Source organism: Leuresthes tenuis, unplaced genomic scaffold (genome assembly GCF_036924035.1).
Source record: "Leuresthes tenuis unplaced genomic scaffold, fLeuTen1.0.hap1 SCAF_2, whole genome shotgun sequence".
NCBI lineage: Eukaryota > Metazoa > Chordata > Actinopteri > Atheriniformes > Atherinopsidae > Leuresthes > Leuresthes tenuis.
In genome coordinates, this window is record NW_027325356.1 from 3,673,213 (window position 1) to 3,691,974 (window position 18,762).

Consider the following 18,762-nt stretch of genomic DNA (forward strand, 5'->3'; position numbering starts at 1 on the left):
TAGGAGACCAGTTAGGAAACCAGTTAGGAGACCAGTTAGGAAACCAGTTAGGAGACCAGTTAGGAGACCAGTTAGGAAACCAGTTAGGAGACCAGTTAGGAGAGCATAGACTGCACCAGGGGCTGGGAGGCAATATTAATGAAGAGGCTTTGGATTTACTTAAAGAAAATACACGTGCCAGCAGCATGTTTGCACAATAAAGCACGTTAAACTAAGCTTTCATACATTTTTGATTGTCATTCTGAACATGTCGGTTAAGGAGGGATCAAGCTCACGACATTTGATCGAAGACCAGACGCGCCGCCGCATTCTGGGCCGATAGATAGTTGTAGATCGTCTGCATACAGATGAAAGGAGACGTTGTTGTTACTTCGTTCCTTTTTGGCTGTTTGCTGTTCTGTACTGTTGTCTGTGAAGATCAGAGCTCTTTAAACGGATCCTGTGTGTGTCGTCCGCAGCCGTACGACAGCCTTCCCACCTCCCAGACCTGCTTCTTCCAGCTGCGTCTGCCGCCGTACTCGAGCCAGGCCGTGATGGCGGAGCGGCTGCGCTACGCCATCAACAACTGCCGCTCCATCGACATGGACAACTACATGCTGTCCCGAAACGTGGACAACGCCGAGGGCTCCGACACGGACTACTGACCAGGACTGACCTGACAAGTGGCGCCGCTTCGGCCCACGTTTTACATCCATTTTATGTCTTTTCAAACAGCACAAATCCTCATTTCTCTTTGTGGTTTATTAGCAGTTTTTAACACGAAAATCCACACGAGAAGTGCATTTAGTTTTCTTCTTTTTACTCCACGCCCCATCTTCAGGGTTTCTGCACGGCGCCGCGTTCACCTGCTGAAATGTGTATAGATTATTATGGAGCAGCGGCCGAGGGAAAGAACGACTGTACATTGTGTAAAATGCTTCATTAGGAAAATGTTTTGCATTATATCCATATTTATTGTTTTCATCGCCGACGGCGAGTTTTTCCCAAAGCGTTCAACAAGAAACAATAAATGCTGCATAACTGATCCTCACTTTTTATTCAGAAGAAACCTGACAGAATCTGAAATATGTGACTTTATGTGATGATAAATGCTGCTTAAATTCAGTAAAATTAAAATAATTGAACAGAATGTGAAAGAAACCCAACTTTAAATGTTGCCTCAGTGTTCGATTTAAATTTATTTACTCTGAATATTTACATTTTTCTGTATTATTTGACACATTTTCCATAATTTAAGCTTTTATTTAATTTCAGTAGCATTCATCATCATATCTACTTCATTATTTATCCATTGATATTATCGTCGGTGTTGATCTCGATGCACAGATGCAGCAGAATTACCATCCGACAGTTTCCTCGCCAACAGATCAGAGCAGAAACGGCTGTGATTGGATGAAAAGATGCAGCTGAGACGCATCATAGCTGCAGTCAGCGCCTCCTCAGTCTGTGATTCCTGCTCCAAAAGGGAACATCTGGCGTTAAGTTTTGCTCCTGCGCTTCAGAACCATAAACGGACTGAAGCCTGGCTTCAGTCGGATGACCACCAGGGGGCGACTCTAGAGCCTGTTTGGTTTTAAAATGCTCCTCGGTTCTGAGTTAAGGCTCCGATCAAAGAGAAAAACGAGAGAAGGCGGAGTGTGTTTTAAAGAAAAGAAGATGGCTTCATACCCGCTGTAACTCCAAAGTGTTGGAGCCAGAAGCTGATGGATAACGGTTGGGAAACGGCGTGCTGAAGACAGGAAGGAGTAGCCCCATCCTACCATCCTGAGGTAGAGGAGCCGCTGAAAACTAAAGATCAAAGTAACAGTCTGATGCTCGGCTGTGAAAACCTCGAGTGTTTCTGCACTCGGACCCAGTTGGAGCCCGCAGAGCCCGGCCGGCGGCGTTCCTCAGTCGCCTTCAGACTCTAACCCCGAAAGACCGGCACGGCAGAATCTAAAGGCCTCAGAACTGGTCCCAGATCAGCTGTGGCACGCTTCCATCTGCCTCCATCCTGACGGCGATGATGCTGTCCTTCGCCTGCAGGAGCCTCTCCAGACAAGGCGAGCTGATCAGGAAGGCGGGGGGCCCCACGCAGAGGTCCGTGCTGGAGGAGACGGCGCTGTCCTGGGTCACATGGGGCGCCGCTTCTGGAGGCTTCGGGCAGCAGGTGGAGGAGTTGGAGGCTGACGGAGGAGCGGAGCAGCTGCTGTGCTGCTTCTGCAGAGGAGACACGACATCAACATGCGACTTTCAGATAAAAACGCATCATTTCTTTCGCCAGAACGACCGAAAACTTCCCAGAACTGGTCGACGCTAACGTTCTGACGTGTGAGAACGAAGATCCTGATTTTTTTTACCTTTTGCCTCTTGGCCAGCGGGCTGCCGTCCGTCTGCGTCACATTTGGTTTGATCCGAGGAAACCAACTGCGGAGCATTTCCTCTATTTTCAGGATGATGCTGAGGAAGCTTCCTCTGAAAGAAACGAGAAAGGTGCTTAAATGTTTTACCTGTTAACGGGATCCAAGGCATAAATTACATTCTGAGTCACTTTTATTCTGTTTAATACTTCAAATGAGTAAAAGACTGAAGGGCAGGATGAAATGTTCTGCATTTGTGAGGATAAAAAGTGAAAAATACACGTTAAACCTAAAATTTGAGGAATCACAAGCATGAACAAAGCAAAAACCTGAGCCGTAGACCTACAGAAACTCCTTTCTGCCACACGGGGGCAGCAGAAACAAGCTTTCACCCCGTTTTCCAAATATTATTTCATCATTTTTACCAGTTAAATGCTTCAGAGTGACCGCCGGCTGCTCTCTGGGTGTCTGAACCTTGCTGAGGTTTTTATCTAAAGACACAAAGTTCTGGTTCTTTGACTGCAGAGCGTTCCCCATGGCGTCTTTGTGGCTTCTTCAACAGATTCGTGTGTGTGGCTGTGCATGTGCAGGGTTGTTTATGACAGACGTGTTACATCCACAGCTACTTTAAAAGTGAACGTTTCTTTAAAAAAATCCCTTCTTTCTGTTCCTGGGAGCATATATCAGGGTGTCTGAGGTCAGCAGCAGGTGTAAAACTCCCCAAAAACACAACCCTGGTATTTATTTAGCTCCCCTTTGTTGGAAAGTTTCTCATTTAATGAGCCGTTCTGATGATCATTTCTAAAGTACGTCACTAATTAAGTTGACTCCGCCTCCTCTGCTAAGCCCCGCCCACTCACATCCACCCTGCTGGCCGGGTGAAGCCAGCTTCTGGTGGAAATGTTCTGCTGTCAGCTGCACTGAGGAGCATGAATCTTCCATCCAGCAGCAGCCTCAGAGGATATAGGAGCCCAGTGGATAAACTATATCTGAGGGTAATGTTCCAGCAGAGTTAGCTAAAGACTGTGAATGTGCAGCAAACACTTTTCATCCCACTGTTTTAACAACTTGGTCCAGTTCAACGCTGGACTGAAGGAACTGAGCCACAAAGAGGATCAGTTCCAGCTCTCAGAGCCTGAACTTCAGAGCAGGGAAATGGAAGCATCTGAGAAATAACTCCTCATGGTTTATTTACTGATTTATTTTTCCCTTTAGCGGCAGCTAACGCTAGCCGCTAACAGCTAATGCTAACACAGAGGCAGATGACACATCCTGAGGAGGAGGTGTTTTTTTTTTCACATCAGCTCAGTTCAGAACTCTTAACATTTCTGGTCACTACTAAATAATAAATAAACTGATAAATTGTTCAAACAGCTGCAGAACAATCATTAATAATCTGAAACGCAGTTAATCTACTTTATTTCTAGCACTTAAAGAAGAAATTACAGAGATAAACAGCAGATTTCAGAAGGAATCGGTGAGTTAATGAGGCCGGAGCACTGAAATAACCCCAGTGACTGTTGCATTATTATGTATTTAATGAAATCTGTATTTAATGAAATGCTTTCACAGATGTCAGCCTGAAACTTCTGATTATTTTACATCATCTCTGAGCCCAGAGACTCATCGCCATGTGATGAAAGAAATGACTCCAACAGTTATTAAAGTTCATAATCGGGTGAAATAAAACCAAACGCATGTAAACGGTCACTAAAACTGTGAGATAGATCAAGGAAGGTGAAGAAAACCGGATCAGGAGGAGGTGGAGTAAAGCTGTGGTCGGGTCAGGTTTCCCCGACATTCGTTTCAGGCTCATCTGACTCGTGGTCAAAGAGGCGGCGCTCTGCAGGACTGAAGTCATTTGTTTCTTTACACGCTTTTCACAGCAGATTAGCGAGTCAGATGGCTTAGGGACGTCTCGCCAGTGGCCGTTACATAATCCTCACAGTCGGCGCTCTGCCCTCCTCTGATTGGTGGACAACACGAGGCACCACGCAGGCTGGGTGAATGAAAGATGAGGGGCCGCATTCCTCTCCGTCTGTGAGACGCCACGGACGCATACGGGGGTCACGTGACCAGCCCAGGAATGCACTGCAGCACACGCGGGCTATAAATAGATCCCTGTGGACAAGCCCCGCCCACTCTACACTGACATCACAGGGAAAACATGAGGTGATGTCACACTGTTCACCTGAGAGACACAAACGCCACCAGAGACAGCAGCTGATTCAGACGTGAGTTAAATCAGGGGCGTCAAACTCAAACACACAGTGGGACAAAATTTAAATTGAACAAAGCCGCGGGCCGAGGTTGAACAAATTAACCTTTTTATATGGAACCCAACAAGTTTTGATTTAACAATGAATACTGAACAAGCAAGGATTATATAACTTTAAAGTCCAGGGGTGTGAAATTGAGTTGCTAATAATAATAAAAACGTATCAATGGCATATTAAATTAAATTAAAATAACAATTGAATGCCTCCTTTCTGTTTGCAGCCTTCTGATTTATGTCAAAATTAGCTTCTTACACAGGCTAATAAATTTGAAAATAAAATAACATAAACCTCTTTTCATCTCCTTTACTTTCTGGCTCCTTTGAGCTGTGTCCAGGTCCTTATATTTGTCCAGGTGTTTCGTTTCGTCCTTAGTTACTCCTTAGCTACTTAAGTTTCTCCTTAGTTACTTAGTTTCTCCTTAGTTACTTAAGTTTCTCCTTAGTTACTTAGTTTCTCCTTAGTTACTTAAGTTTCTCCTTAGTTACTTAGTTTCTCCTTAGTTACTTAAGTTTCTCCTTAGTTACTCCTTAGTTTCTCCTTAGTTTCTCCTTAGTTACTGCTTAGTTACTGCTTAGTTACTCCTTAGTTACTCCTTTGTTACTCCTTAGTTACTCCTTAGTTACTCCTTAGTTACTGACGCGTTGGCTCCACAAACAATACAAACAGGTTTGTCTTTTACATAAACAGATATTCTGTCTCCCACCTGTCCAGAAAAGTTCTATTTTCTGCCTTTCTTTTGGCCATTTTTTGGTAGGTAACAGTGACAGCTGTGGTTTGAGGTCGAAGTGTGGTCTGGGGAAGAAGCACAGGGCTTTCAGCCGAAAGGAGTGCGCAAAAAGACCACTAGCATAGATGCTACTGACACAGAGGAGGGGGCGTATCTGCCTCTGTCCTAATTAATGCGCCAAAACAACAGCAGAGCATTATGGGATTTGTAGTATAAGCGGTGAATGTGCTGCCGCCGTATAATACTGACGGGCCAGCTCTGATATTAATTTGAAATTGCCTCATGGGCCGAAGTTTGACACCTATGACTTAAATCCTTGTGTTTCATGAATCATGAAAATAACCGTGACCGTCAGCTGATTGGATAAAAAGTTCAGGCTCTGCAGGTAGCCACGCCCCCTCTCTGCCTAACGCTAGCCTGAGGCTCTGACCTCCTGCTGAGGTCACGGTTTTCCCTCCTGATGAAGGTTGAACAACACAGAGAAGCTTTATTCAGCAGCTTCTGACGATTTATTAATTTATTTATGATATTCTGCTCATTTTGACTCAGAGAGTCGGGTAAATCTATCGGCCCTCAGGGTGTCGAGTTTGTTTCAGGTATTTACCCCATGTTTGGGCTCTGAAGGACCCCCATTATCCTCTGGATGCGGTCTATCGCCACACTCTCCTGGAAACTGCTGAGACCTGCAGGGAAAAGAGAGAAAGCAGCTCAGGTGAAGCTCTTCCTCCCACAGGTGAGATCTGGAAGAGTTTTAAACCACTGATCTCGACTTTAACTGCTCAACGTCACCTTTTTAACATATTTAGTTTAGAAGCGAGACACAGATTCTGTTGTGATTCTTTGATAAAGTGCAAAATTAAAAATAAAGAGAAACGTTTATGATATTATTGAGTATTAAACCAGTTCTGATAAGTCCAATAAGTGTTGGTGTGTGGAGTGTTCAGAAGTGCACAATAAGAGACTAAAGACAGTTTATACTTGCATATGAAAATATTGATAAATGTAGTTGTAATATTAGAGATAACAACAATAATATGAATAAAAATGCTTATTTTAGCTGTGTATTTATGTTAATTACAGGGACATGTTGAGCCAGATGCTGATGGTACTATTTGGACCTGCTTTAATACGCATGAAATGATGGATTTCCATCTCTGATGTAACCTTCATAACAACAGCCCACATTCTGGCATTCAGAAGTCAATGAGCTGAAAAACCTGATGAAACACCATTTTATCTGGGGTGAAACGTGGGGGACTGAATTAATCCTTCGTGCTTCATCATCGTCAAAAATCGAATTTCTTCCTTTAAGATTTTACACTTAAAGGGGAAATCTGGTATTTTTAAACCTGGACCTTATTTCTGGCATGAAATACGTTCATCTGCTCACAGAGAACAGTTTGGTGAAAGTCGGCGTCCTTCTGAAGATATTTAGATAACTGGAGATCCATATAACGGAGTGAACGGGGCTTAGAGGATGCAGCCTCTAAATAAGGCATTATCTGTCTTTATTTCACCAATACTTTAAGAAGAATGAATGAATGAACGTGTGCTATAGCTCTGTTAGCTCATAGCTGCTGTTATGTGGCTACTTGCAGCTATAGGAGAGCTAACGGAGGGATTTCTACACAGGCACTCTACTGGGACCACTTCATCCACACGCCCCCCTGCAGCACAGCTCAATCACTCCGGTAAGAACGTCCATCTTACTCAAAGTCGTCATTCACGTTGTCAAAATCTGATAAATATCCTGCCATGTTGCACAAAACTATCAGCAGCAAACTCTGTGTGAAGTTAGCCGACTGTCACAGAGCACGGAGTGAATAAACTGTGCTGCAGGGGGGCGTGTGGATGAAGTGGTCCCAGTAGAGTGCCTGTGTAGAAATCCCTCCGTTAGCTCTCCTATAGCTGCAAGTAGCCACATAACAGCAGCTATGAGCTAACAGAGCTATAGCACACGTTCATTCATTCATTCTTCTTAAAGTATTGGTGAAATAAAGACAGATAATGCCTTATTTAGAGGCTGCATCCTCTAAGCCCCGTTCACTCCGTTATATGGATCTCCAGTTATCTAAATATCTTCTGAAGGACGCCGACTTTCACCAAACTGTTCTCGGTGAGCAGATGAACGTATTTCCTGCCAGAAATAAGGTCCAGGTTTAAAAATACCGGAGTTCTCCTTTAAATGTAAGAGCAGAGGGGATTCTAGCCCGCTGGTGGCGCCTCTGCCCACCACTTATTGGATAAACTTACGTTCTGAGTACCTTCCTGCCCTCAGGCCCCGCAGGATGGACGCTAACGGCTGGACGTAGCACTGCAGCTCCAGGCACTGCGCAGACGGAGAGGTGAGTTAGCATTCATCACATCAGAGACTTTTCTAACTGAATCATCAGCTCACTGCCTCCATAAAACTGGGTTCATGTGCTGAGTAGTTCAGAGCTCCATCCATGGTTGATGCTACCGCCTCCCTGCCGCCTCCCATTGGGTCAACATCCATCCATCCAGGGCTGAAGTAGTTTAGTAACTGCAGATGACCTCAACTTAAAAGGTTATTTTCTTTTAATGATGGTTTGATATCCGCTGATCGGTTTCATTTTAAAGGTTCCTGATTTAAATTAAAAAGAAAGGAGGAAAAAAACTCAATATTTTCATGTTTTATCTCAATATGACTTGACTGTGAATCCTGCTGGGCTCAGTACTGAAGTGAATAATGTTGCAGCCTTGTTGTTCATCCATCCAACGGGTCCAGGAGGGAAACCCAGACATCCCTCTCCAGCTCCTCCTGGGTTATCCTGAGATGTTCCCAGGCCAGATGGGAGATAAAATCCCTCCAGAGAGTCCTGGTTCTGACCCGGGGCCTCCTCCCAGGAGGCGTCCGAACCCGATGAACCACCTCAGCTGACTCCTTTCTATGAGGAGCAGCGGCTCTACTCCCAGCTTCCCTCATGGTCTGATCTAAATGTTCAGCCATGTGTCGCTCAAAATGCTACCCCTACACCTTCATCTCAGAGGTGGAGATGCTACACCTTCATCTCAGAGGTGGAGATGCTACCCCTACACCTTCAGCTCAGAGGTGGAGATGCTACCCCTACACCTTCAGCTCAGAGGTGGAGATGCTACCCCTACACCTTCAGCTCAGAGGTGGAGATGCTACCCCTACGCCTTCATCTCAGAGGTGGAGATGCTACCCCTACACCTTCATCTCAGAGGTGGAGATGCTACCCCTACACCTTCATCTCAGAGGTGGAGATGCTACCCCTACACCTTCATCTCAGAGGTGGAGATGCTACCCCTACACCTTCATCTCAGAGGTGGAGAGCATCTCTTTACATTCTCCACCTGCTGAGGACCAACCTGCTCCGGGTTAAACGGTCATCCTGGAACGCTGGACTTTTCTGTCTCACTGCAGGAGAAAACTCACCTTGTGTGAGAAAAGTTTGTTTTCGGAGTCCGACCCGCCGCCGTGTGCCGTCTCCCTGGCTTGCCGGGGCTCCGCCCCCACAGGAAATGTCTGCTGTGCACAAACAGACGTGAAGCCCTGAACTGGACTGACTGCAGAGGCAGAGCGACCCCAACGGCGGCCTTCATCACAGTTGCTCCGCCTCCTCTGGGCTCCGTACTGGAGGCAGCAGGTGGCTGCTGCTCCCGCTGATGATGATGATGATGTCGGCGACCTCTTCAGGCTGTCGCAGGTGTCTTCATCGCTGGCGAGCCAGTCGATGGAGCAGTCGGAGTCTGAGGTGGACATGTTGGACCGTCAGCCAGCAGAGATCATCATGGACCTGCAGACAGACTCAGAGTCAGAGCTGGGGGAGCACCTGAAATACTGTACGGAACACTGAACGTGCCACAATCCCAAATAAATCCCAAAATATATAACATCTAAGTTTATATGATGATAAATGCCACTTAAATTAAATAAAAATATATAATATCTAAGTTTATATGATGATAAATGCCACTTAAATTAAATAAAAATATATAACATCTAAGTTTATATGATGATAAACGCCACTTAAATTAAATAAAAATATATAACATCTAAGTTTATATGATGATAAACGCCACTTAAATTAAATAAAAATATATAATATCCAAGTTTATATGATGATAAATGCCACTTAAATCAAATAAAAATATATAATATCTAAGTTTATATGATGATAAATGCCACTTAAATTAAATAAAAATATATAACATCTAAGTTTATATGATGATAAATGCCACTTAAATTAAATAAAAATATACAATATCTAAGTTTATATGATGATAAATGCCACTTAAATAAAAATATATAATATCTAAGTTTATATGATGATAAATGCCACTTAAATTAAATAAAAATATATAATATCTAAGTTTATATGATGATAAACGCCGCTTAAATTAAATATTATAATATCCAAGTTTATATGATGATAAACGCCACTTAAATTAAATAAAAATATATAATATCTAAGTTTATATGATGATAGATGCCACTTAAATTAAATAAAAATATATAATATCTAAGTTTATATGATGATAAATGCCACTTAAATTAAATAAAAATATATAACATCTAAGTTTATATGATGATAAACGCCACTTAAATTAAATAAAAATATATAATATCTAAGTTCATATGATGATAAATGCCACTTAAATTAAATAAAAATATACAATATCTAAGTTTATATGATGATAGATGCCACTTAAATTCAATAAAAATATATAATATCCAAGTTTATATGATGATAGATGCCACTTAAATTAAATAAAAATATATAATATCTAAGTTTATATGATGATAAATGCCACTTAAATTCAATAAAAATATATAATATCTAAGTTTATATGATGATAAATGTCACTTAAATTAAATAAGAATATATAATATCTAAGTTTATATGATGATAAATGCCACTTAAATTAAATAAAAATATATAACATCTAAGTTCATATGATGATAAATGCCACTTAAATTAAATAAAAATATACAATATCTAAGTTTATATGATGATAGATGCCACTTAAATTCAATAAAAATATATAATATCCAAGTTTATATGATGATAGATGCCACTTAAATTAAATAAAAATATATAATATCTAAGTTTATATGATGATAAATGCCACTTAAATTCAATAAAAATATATAATATCTAAGTTTATATGATGATAAATGTCACTTAAATTAAATAAGACTAACTTATGCAAAAATAATTGCATAGAATGTGAAATTAGTCAATTTTTCTCCTTTAATTTTAAACTGTAACAACATAAGCTATGTTATGTTAACGTAAAAGTCAATTTATTACATATTCTACACAATTATTTCTGCATAAATTAATTATTTAATTTTCATAGCATTATTTATCATCATAAATTTGGATTCATTTGAGGTTTTGGCAGTTTCAGTCCTCCGTAGAACTGCATCATACAGAGGATTTAAAGGAATATTCACAGTTTTAAACTCTGAGGATGCTGAATAATGTCACACTTGTGTTCAAAGTTAACTTTAAAACCTTCAGCGGACATCCTGAGGGGAACATAAGCTCGCTGATGTTTAATCTCCTCTCAGATGGAGGATATTTCTGCGCTGCATGTGAGGCGTGAACATATTTTGATTACTGTTGTCTCTGAGAACAACATGTCAGTTTGAGGTAAATACCTACTCTGGGTGGCATTTCCCTCGCTTCCAGTACAGTGGAGTTATTTTCTGAACAGGATGTGTCCTTTAGCTGTTAAATGTGAGCGTCTGAACTGGAATAAGGAGACAGATTCCAGGGTTTAAATTGAAAGGAAGCTCGGTGTTTATAAAGAGGTCGAAATGGGTCCAGTTCTGACACATAACAGCACTGCAGTATACAGGCCAGAGGATTGAATAACCCTCCTCTGTCTCGTCCAGCATTATGTAAGAAAAAGCATCCAAACACATGGACCTGCGTCTCTCCGCCTGTCAGTGCACATGCACGCACGGTGCAGACACGCGCGGCAGCGTTCAGGCTGCAAAGGTCTGCAAATTAAGTCATTTCAACCCACCAAACACTGAATTTTCCTGCAAAACGTCCAAGCACGTCTCGACTTATTTGTTCAGCGCGGCGCAGAGCTGCGTTTCCGCCCGATAACATCACCTCCATCCTTTCTGAGGAGTTGGGAACATTTACCGCCAGGTGAGCTGGAGCTACAACGCGAAGCGTCACTTACCAGAGACAAGAGTGAGGTTCCAGGTGACGAGCGGGCGGTCGGAGGTGACTGATGATGGAGCGAAACCGTTGAAGCCGCAGAGGCAGGCAGGCAGGAATCTTATCCAGCCCGTGCAGCCTCTCCCCGGGCAACGTGTCTGAGAGAGGCGGGGCACAAATCTCTCCTCTCTACCGGTCTGCAGCTCCGCTCCCGCCCCGGTCCTCGGCGTGCACACCCTGGGCAGAACTGCCGGGAAAAGACACACCACACCGGAAAAACACACAGATGGTCACGCGCTGTCAAAGAGTCGCGCGACTGCTTTCAATCAAACGCTCTCATTGGCTAAGAGAGGAGCCAAATTGATGATGCATTCAATGACTGTTGAAGAATGTCAGTTGGTCCAAGAACCAAAAGTTTGAAAGAATTTAACTGTCATATAGGAGACAAAAAATATATTTTTGAGCATTTTTATGTGTATTTCTCTGACGCATTAGCTTGGTTTAACCCTTAATGTGTATGTAAAGACCAACGTATTGGCCTTTTAAAATACAAAACGATCACTTCGAACATAATTTCAGTAAAGTTTATCTGCCTAAATATCACTGAAAAACCACCGTTGACACTCGCTAGCTTAAATTCGCGTTAGCTATGTTGTGTTAGGCTAAAACGGCATCAACGTGATTATTTTTTTTTATTGTTAGTTTTACTAAACGTGATAACAAATTCTTTTGTTGTTTACTGCCACTTCTGTTTTTTAAGTGAGTGGTTTTAACTTTCTGCTTCAATGGAAAAATTGTTTTAGCAAAAACGTTTGAACAACTGAAAAAGCTCACGCTCAGACATCCACATAGGTGCAATTTCAGCAAAAAAAAATAAACGATGTTTTTAAATAAAATGAAAGTTGCTTCATTATATTTTATATTTAATTACTTTAAAGTACGGAGAAGAACGTTACAACTTGTTTAATAAAGACTGAAGATGAATCCACTTCCTGAGGGATGCGCCCTAAAATACAAAAAATATGGAATCAGCACTATTGGAAGATGTTTATTGAACTATTTTACTTTTTAGAAAACATTGTAATCACTGATACTGCACAAAAGTAGCTTATGTTACAGCTGAAAATTCAGGCTTCATAAAACATACATCAAACATACACAAAAAATCAAATAAAACTGTGTTTTCGATCAAATAAGGATAAAAAATCATAATCCTCCACAATGGGGCTAGAGATGGCACATTCAACGAAAATCCACTTCGTTATAAAATAATGAGGATGAATCCCATCAGATATTGTAGAATTCAGGTTAGGAATGTAAACTAAAGTTATTTTTTCACTCACTAACTTGCAGTTTTGATCGGTTTGAAGTGAACATTTTCGTTGGATTTCGTGAGATCTCACCCTGAACTGCTGACAAACACGAAGATACTTTAAGTATTGATAAATTCTCCAGAACCTCGATAATTTACAGTTTTGAGGCTGTTGCTGACTGAATTTGGGTGTTTTTTAGGTGATAGACCAGTGTTTTTCCTGTCAAATGTACCTGAGATCCAGGTGGTAGATTGTGTTCGATCATGTTTAATTCGATTTGATTTGAAATGCTTTGTTTCGAAAAAGTAATAAAATACACAAAGAAAAAGTGAGACAACGGCACAAAGAAAACAAGGGGAAAAAATGACGATAGTATAATCTGCAATATCTAACAGTCTGTGCTTACATACATGAAAATAAGTAGGAAGAAGTATGAACTTATTTCATCATATCCCTTTAGAATCAGTTCAGAATGACATCTTGAAGTTATATTCACTTAAACTTCCATAGACATACTACATATATACATATTTACTCACGAGTTACACAGTTATTTATCATTCAGTGCTGTTCCTCATAAGAATTAATTCTTTATAAATTCTTTTAAAGTGAATAATTGGTTGTTTTTCTTCCCAGTAATGCTAACTCGATGTTATCTGTGGGACATCCTGATGCCATCAGACGCTGGGAGCGTGGCTGCCTGTGAGACCCTTTGTTTCAGAACCCATCGTGCACCAGCATAAAGAGGACTGATCTGCCCACTGAGCAATTTTTGCACTGACTCAGGAAAGAAGCTCAGAGATAATGGCCCTCTTCCTGTTTGTGGCCTTTCTGTCAGCTATGTTCCAGCTAAATACTCTGCAGTTCTCAGAGTTGCTTGAAGTTCTGCAACCAGCTGAGAACTGTTGTGTTTCGCATTCTCAAACAAAGTTTTGGGCTAAAATAAAGTTGGTTCCGGAGCTTTAATATTTGGATCCAAGCAGGAATCACAGCTTTGTTGTCCTGAATGGGGATGTAATAAACCTGTGAAAACTAACACCTTACCTGATGGAATGGGGCAGCTGGAGGAAAGGTTCTGGAACTGAACTGGTTCTGGAACCAGAGAACAGAACCAGGACTTTTCCTTTCACCGTTCACAGTCAGATCCGGACTATTGGCAGCATCAGAAATATACAAACTGCGTTCACCAAAGGTTGCCTGTGCATCTCCTGAGGTCAGACTGACGAGATCCGAGCTCACATTTAGAGAACCAAACGGTTCTGCTGGCATATGCTTTGCTAAAGGTCCGTTTAAGTGTAAATTAGGACATTACTGCAAGCAAATGGAAATGTTCTGTAAAGGCTGCTCAGAGGTTCCCTCATTAGGAGAAACTAAGCTTTCCTGGTGAACTTTACCACAACAAAACGTACTTTTTGGGAATGATTCTGCAACCAAGAAACAGTATTCTGAGAGCTGCAGTTTGGCAGCTGACTGGACCACCAACAGTCTGTTGTTTTAAAGCACCATCAGCTGCCGTGTTGTGGTTTTATTTTGTTACAGGAGGCTGTGAACTGTGAGGAAAAAGGTTGGAGATATTCTGCTGTTTCTAACCCTTCCCTTAAAACCTTTTTAAATAAAGGTTGGAATCATTTACAAATTACAGGAAAACATCGCAGGAATGAGACGGAAACAGAAGATAAAGTTTATGTTGTTTCTTTATTTGTACATTTTATTTAGCAGTACATTTAAAACATGACGATGCATATCTGAAATGGACTGTTTCCAGTACCAGAATTACAATATTCAAAATTATTTTGTACTTTTAATGTGCATTTCCTCCTCTTTTTATCCCGTCATGTTGAGTCTTTGCTGATGACTTCGGATATCGGAGGATTCTTTTAAGCCCATCGACTGGTAGTTGGAGAGCCTTCCTTCCTTTGTTCAGTTCTTCCTTCAGCGCCTCTGTTTCCTGGCGTAGTGACTCGTTCTCTTCATGCATGATCACAGCTTTTCCTTCAGAGTTTTGGAAGATCTCCAGAAGATTTGCAAAGTTTATGTTAGTTCTGTGAAGATATTTGCTGTGTTGATGGATGGAGTCGTTGGCTTTAATCAGCTCTTTGCTGGCTTTGTTCAGTTCTTCCTTCAGTGCCTCTGTTTCCTGCCGTAGTGACTCGTTCTCTTCATGCATGATCACAGCTTTTCTTTCAGAGTCGTGTAAATCTTCTCCTCTTTGTCTCAGGAGTGCATCTTTCTCTAACATTTCCTCTCTGCTGGCGCACAGCTGCTTTTCAGCCTCCTTAAGTTGTCTGAACAGGGACACTTTGTGTTGCTGCAGAGTCTCAGTCTCGGTTTTCATCAGATTATATCTGCATTCCAAGTCTTTCGATTCTCTCAACGTCTCCTGGAGCTTCTGAGCATTTTCTTGGAGTTCCCTGCTCTGTTGTTTTATTGTTTCTTCTGCATGCTGAATATCTTCCTGCAGCTCACCAACTTCCTGTTTCAGGGCCTGATTCTGCTGACAGACAGAAACATTTTCCTGCTTTATGTCCCGACAGGTCTGCTCTGTTACTTCAAGCTCTTTGGTGATTTTCTTCATCTGATCCTGGGCTTCCTGCAGGACTTTGTTTTTCACTGTCATGCTGTCTTTTCCCTTCTGGAACTTCTCCTCCAGCTGACTCATGGCCTGCAGGACATCGTTCTTTTCTTGTATCAAAGATTGATTTTCCTCCTGTGCTGCCTTGTAGTTCTCCTGAGCTGCTTTGGCATCTTGCGTGTTTCGCAGCTTTAGCAGCAGAACTTCCTTCTGCAGAGTCTCGGTTTTCTTCTCCATCGCTTCTTTTTCTGCATCATTTGCCAGAATCTGCTCTTTAAGCCTCTGCTCCAAGGTCCTATTCTTATTTTCCATGTCCTCTAACGTCTTCTCCATTTGTTCCTTCTGTAAGTTGTAGGTCTCATTTCTCCTGGAAAGGGTCCTGTTCAGACTTTTTAGGAAGTTGGCGTCTTTGACCAGGTACTCATTCTCCACGCTCAGCAGTTCATTTTGTATCTGGAGGTCCCTTTTCCTTTTGTTTTTGCTTTTGCGTTGTAAACGCTCCATTTCTTTCCGAAGGCCTTCGATTGTCTTGTGCAAATCCTTGTTTTCTTTCTGAAGGATTTGTTTCTCGCTGTTGAGGTTTTTCTTCTCTTGACGAAGAGTCTCGTTCTCGTTTGAGAGAGCCTGGAGAGAATCTGACTGCCTGCGCTTAAACATTTTTCACTTTGTTTCGGAACAAAACGTCTTTACCGTCTGTGATTTATGATCTTTGTGTATTTCCTGTTAACTTGTCCAGATGTGTCTGTCTCACGATCCGTCTTCGTCGCTGGGGAATTAGAACATGAGTTGGTAAAAACGCCGGGTATGAAGAGACCTTTGTTAGTGATGTCATTATTTTATGACATCACACAGTGATGTCAGCAGACTTCAGAGAGTGATGTCATTCCTTTATGACGTAGAGTGATGTCAGATGACATTCTGTTGATCTGTTCTATAATTATGGAATAATAATGATGTCATAATGATCCGTTCATCCATCACATATCCGAGGTCAGGTTGCCGAGGCAACGGGTCCAGGAGGGAAACCCAGACATCCCTCTCCCCAGGGACACTCTCCAGCTCCTCCTGGTGGATCCTGAGGCGTTCCCAGGCCAGATGGGATGTATAATCCCTCCAGAGAGTTGAGAGAGAGGCGAGCAGGAGGCGTCCCAACCAGAGGAACCACCTCAGCTGACTCTTTTCTATGTGGAGGAGCAGCGGCTCTACCTCAGCTCCCTCTGGATGGCGGAGCTCCTCCCCCCCATCTCTAAGGCTCACCTCATTCTTTGGGTCAGAACCCAGATCTGTGACCATCGCTGAGGGTTGGAACTTAAACTCCTCCACCTGAGGCAAGGAATCGTCAACCCGGAGCTCTCCACCTTTGAGAATAAATGGCTTAAAGTTTAAAAAGTACTTTTTATTGGTTGATAAGACAACAAAGTGCAGTCCAAGCTCCGATGCAAGCTATGAATCCAGTCTTTTATATTCCTGTAGTAGAGCTATCATATTTCAGCTGTATCAGGAGGATTCTGGAGTAATAAAGATCATGTTCAAGGTAAAACAAACAATAAAACCAATACATTAGTTATTGCTAAAAATTCCATTCATCGTCTTTTTACAGCTTTCAGTTGCGACCAATGTGGCCAGCTAGCTTACTTAAACTAAGCAGCTAAACATGAGTTTCTGCCTTTCCAGGAGCAGTAAACGGCTGCAGCTAATTACCATAAATCTGCTTTAGTTTAATCATGTTCATGGGCGCTGACTGGGGACAAGGTGCACCTGACACCCCAGATTCATAGTGACCCCGATCCGCCTCCCACTGTCCCGTCTGGAGTTAAGGCGGCAAACATGAGCGATGGAACCGATGGTTAATGTCCCGTTACTTTGACTCATTTACATTGCAGCGTGCATTAAGCTGGAGGAAAGGTTCAGGAACTGAACTGGTTCTGGAACCAGAGAACAGAACCAGGACTTTTCCTTTCACCGTTCACAGTCAGATCCGGACTATTGGCAGCATCAGAAATATACAAACTGCGTTCACCAAAGGTTGCCTGTGCATCTCCTGAGGTCAGACTGACGAGATCCGAGCTCACATTTAGAGAACCAAACGGTTCTGCTGGCATATGCTTTACTAAAGGTCCGTTTAAGTGTAAATTAGGACATTACTGCAAGCAAATGGAAATGTTCTGTAAAGGCTGCTCAGAGGTTCCCTCATTAGGAGAAACTAAGCTTTCCTGGTGAACTTTACCACAACAAAACGTACTTTTTGGGAATGATTCTGCAACCAAGAAACAGTATTCTGAGAGCTGCAGTTTGGCAGCTGACTGGACCACCAACAGTCTGTTGTTTTAAAGCACCATCAGCTGCCGTGTTGTGGTTTTATTTTGTTACAGGAGGCTGTGAACTGTGAGGAAAAAGGTTGGAGATATTCTGCTGTTTCTAAGCCTTCCTTTTACCTGCTGAACTGCTGTTTCTCAGCTGTTTTATGCACTGACCGGTGCTTCCTTTGTGTTTCTAACCCGACTCTTTCAGCCCCTTTCAGACCTGCGTTGCCTTCCATCCGCCTGGTGGAAACTGAAGCTTCCAGCTTCACGTCTGTAGGAACAGTTTGTGAAAACCCTGATAGGTTGGACTGAAAGCCTTTCAGACGGAACAAGAGAGACACACACAGTAATGCCTGGTCTTAATCTGACATCCGATCAGCTGCTCAGAGAAATCCTGAAAGATCCCCTCCTCAGAAAGATAAATGAATAACATCACTGTCCTACTGACAGTTTTTCACCCAATAAACTGGTTTATTGTTGGTTTCCCTCTCTTCTGCAGGTTGTAGCTGCACAACAATGCAAATCTACATGAAACACAAGCATGTACTAAAACCTGGATTCCCTCATCTGCAGTGGACAGACCAGGGATAGTTTGTAGTGACGCCTCTTTTTATTCTTCTCGTGGGTTTTTCCACCAAAGCAGTTCCAGTTCTGGTTCGGAGTCGAAGCCTAATTTATCCAGAGCTGAAAGCCCCAAAGAAGCTCTGGAAGTGATGGTGGAAATGCTTTTGGCCCAATAGTACAGATGTGGCCATTGAAAGTGGAGAACCAGACAACAACAACCAGGGACTGCTGAGCTGCTGAAGTCTGGGATTCAGCCAGAATGGAGACAGATTCCTGTGAAAAGCTGCAACACTCAGTGTCCTCAGTTCAAAGCATTAAAAAGTGTCATTAAAGGAAGCTGCTGCAACACGATGGGAAACATGACTCTGGAACAACTTTTATTGAGTGCCTCGATGCGTCAGATTCTACATTCGGTTCCGTTTTCTTTGGACCGCTGTCTTTTTAAATAAAGCTTGGAATCATTTACAAATTACAGGAAAACATTTTGATCGCAGGAAT

At 42.2% G+C, this 18,762-nt stretch overlaps 2 protein-coding genes across 12 annotated transcripts in view; one reads left to right on the forward strand and one right to left on the reverse strand.

Moving 5' to 3' along the window:
- Positions 1–1,024, forward strand: part of herc1 (HECT and RLD domain containing E3 ubiquitin protein ligase family member 1) — a 68,686-nt gene extending 67,662 nt beyond the window's left edge. For all 11 annotated transcript variants that reach the window (XM_072379890.1, XM_072379884.1, XM_072379893.1 and 8 more), the window contains one exon: positions 459–1,024. In XM_072379890.1, the coding sequence (XP_072235991.1) occupies positions 459–644 (186 nt within the window). In that variant the 3' untranslated portion in view covers positions 645–1,024. The remainder of the gene's footprint in view (positions 1–458) is intronic.
- Positions 717–11,872, reverse strand: LOC140301455 (uncharacterized). Its single transcript, XM_072379906.1, has 6 exons — positions 11,535–11,872; positions 8,767–9,127; positions 7,599–7,674; positions 5,950–6,028; positions 2,340–2,454; positions 717–2,199 (listed from the first exon to the last, which is right to left on the reverse strand). The coding sequence occupies exons 2-6, from the start codon at positions 9,091–9,093 to the stop codon at positions 1,945–1,947; spliced, it is 852 nt and encodes a 283-aa protein (XP_072236007.1). The 5' UTR covers positions 9,094–9,127; positions 11,535–11,872; the 3' UTR covers positions 717–1,944.
- Between the last annotated feature and the right edge of the window lie 6,890 nt (positions 11,873–18,762).

What these genes read in the sequence shown, in the direction of transcription:
- LOC140301455 (XM_072379906.1), bottom strand. Translation starts at nt 9,093, where the DNA reads ATGTCCACCTCAGACTCCGACTGCTCCATCGACTGGCTCGCCAGCGAT. An exon ending in GGCAGGAAGGTACTCAGAAC is followed by an intron (nt 6,029 to 7,598) that starts GTAAGTTTATCC and finishes TTTTCCCTGCAG; the next exon opens with GTCTCAGCAGTTTCCAGGAG. An exon ending in CGCTGGCCAAGAGGCAAAAG is followed by an intron (nt 2,200 to 2,339) that starts GTAAAAAAAATC and finishes TCTCCTCTGCAG; the next exon opens with AAGCAGCACAGCAGCTGCTC.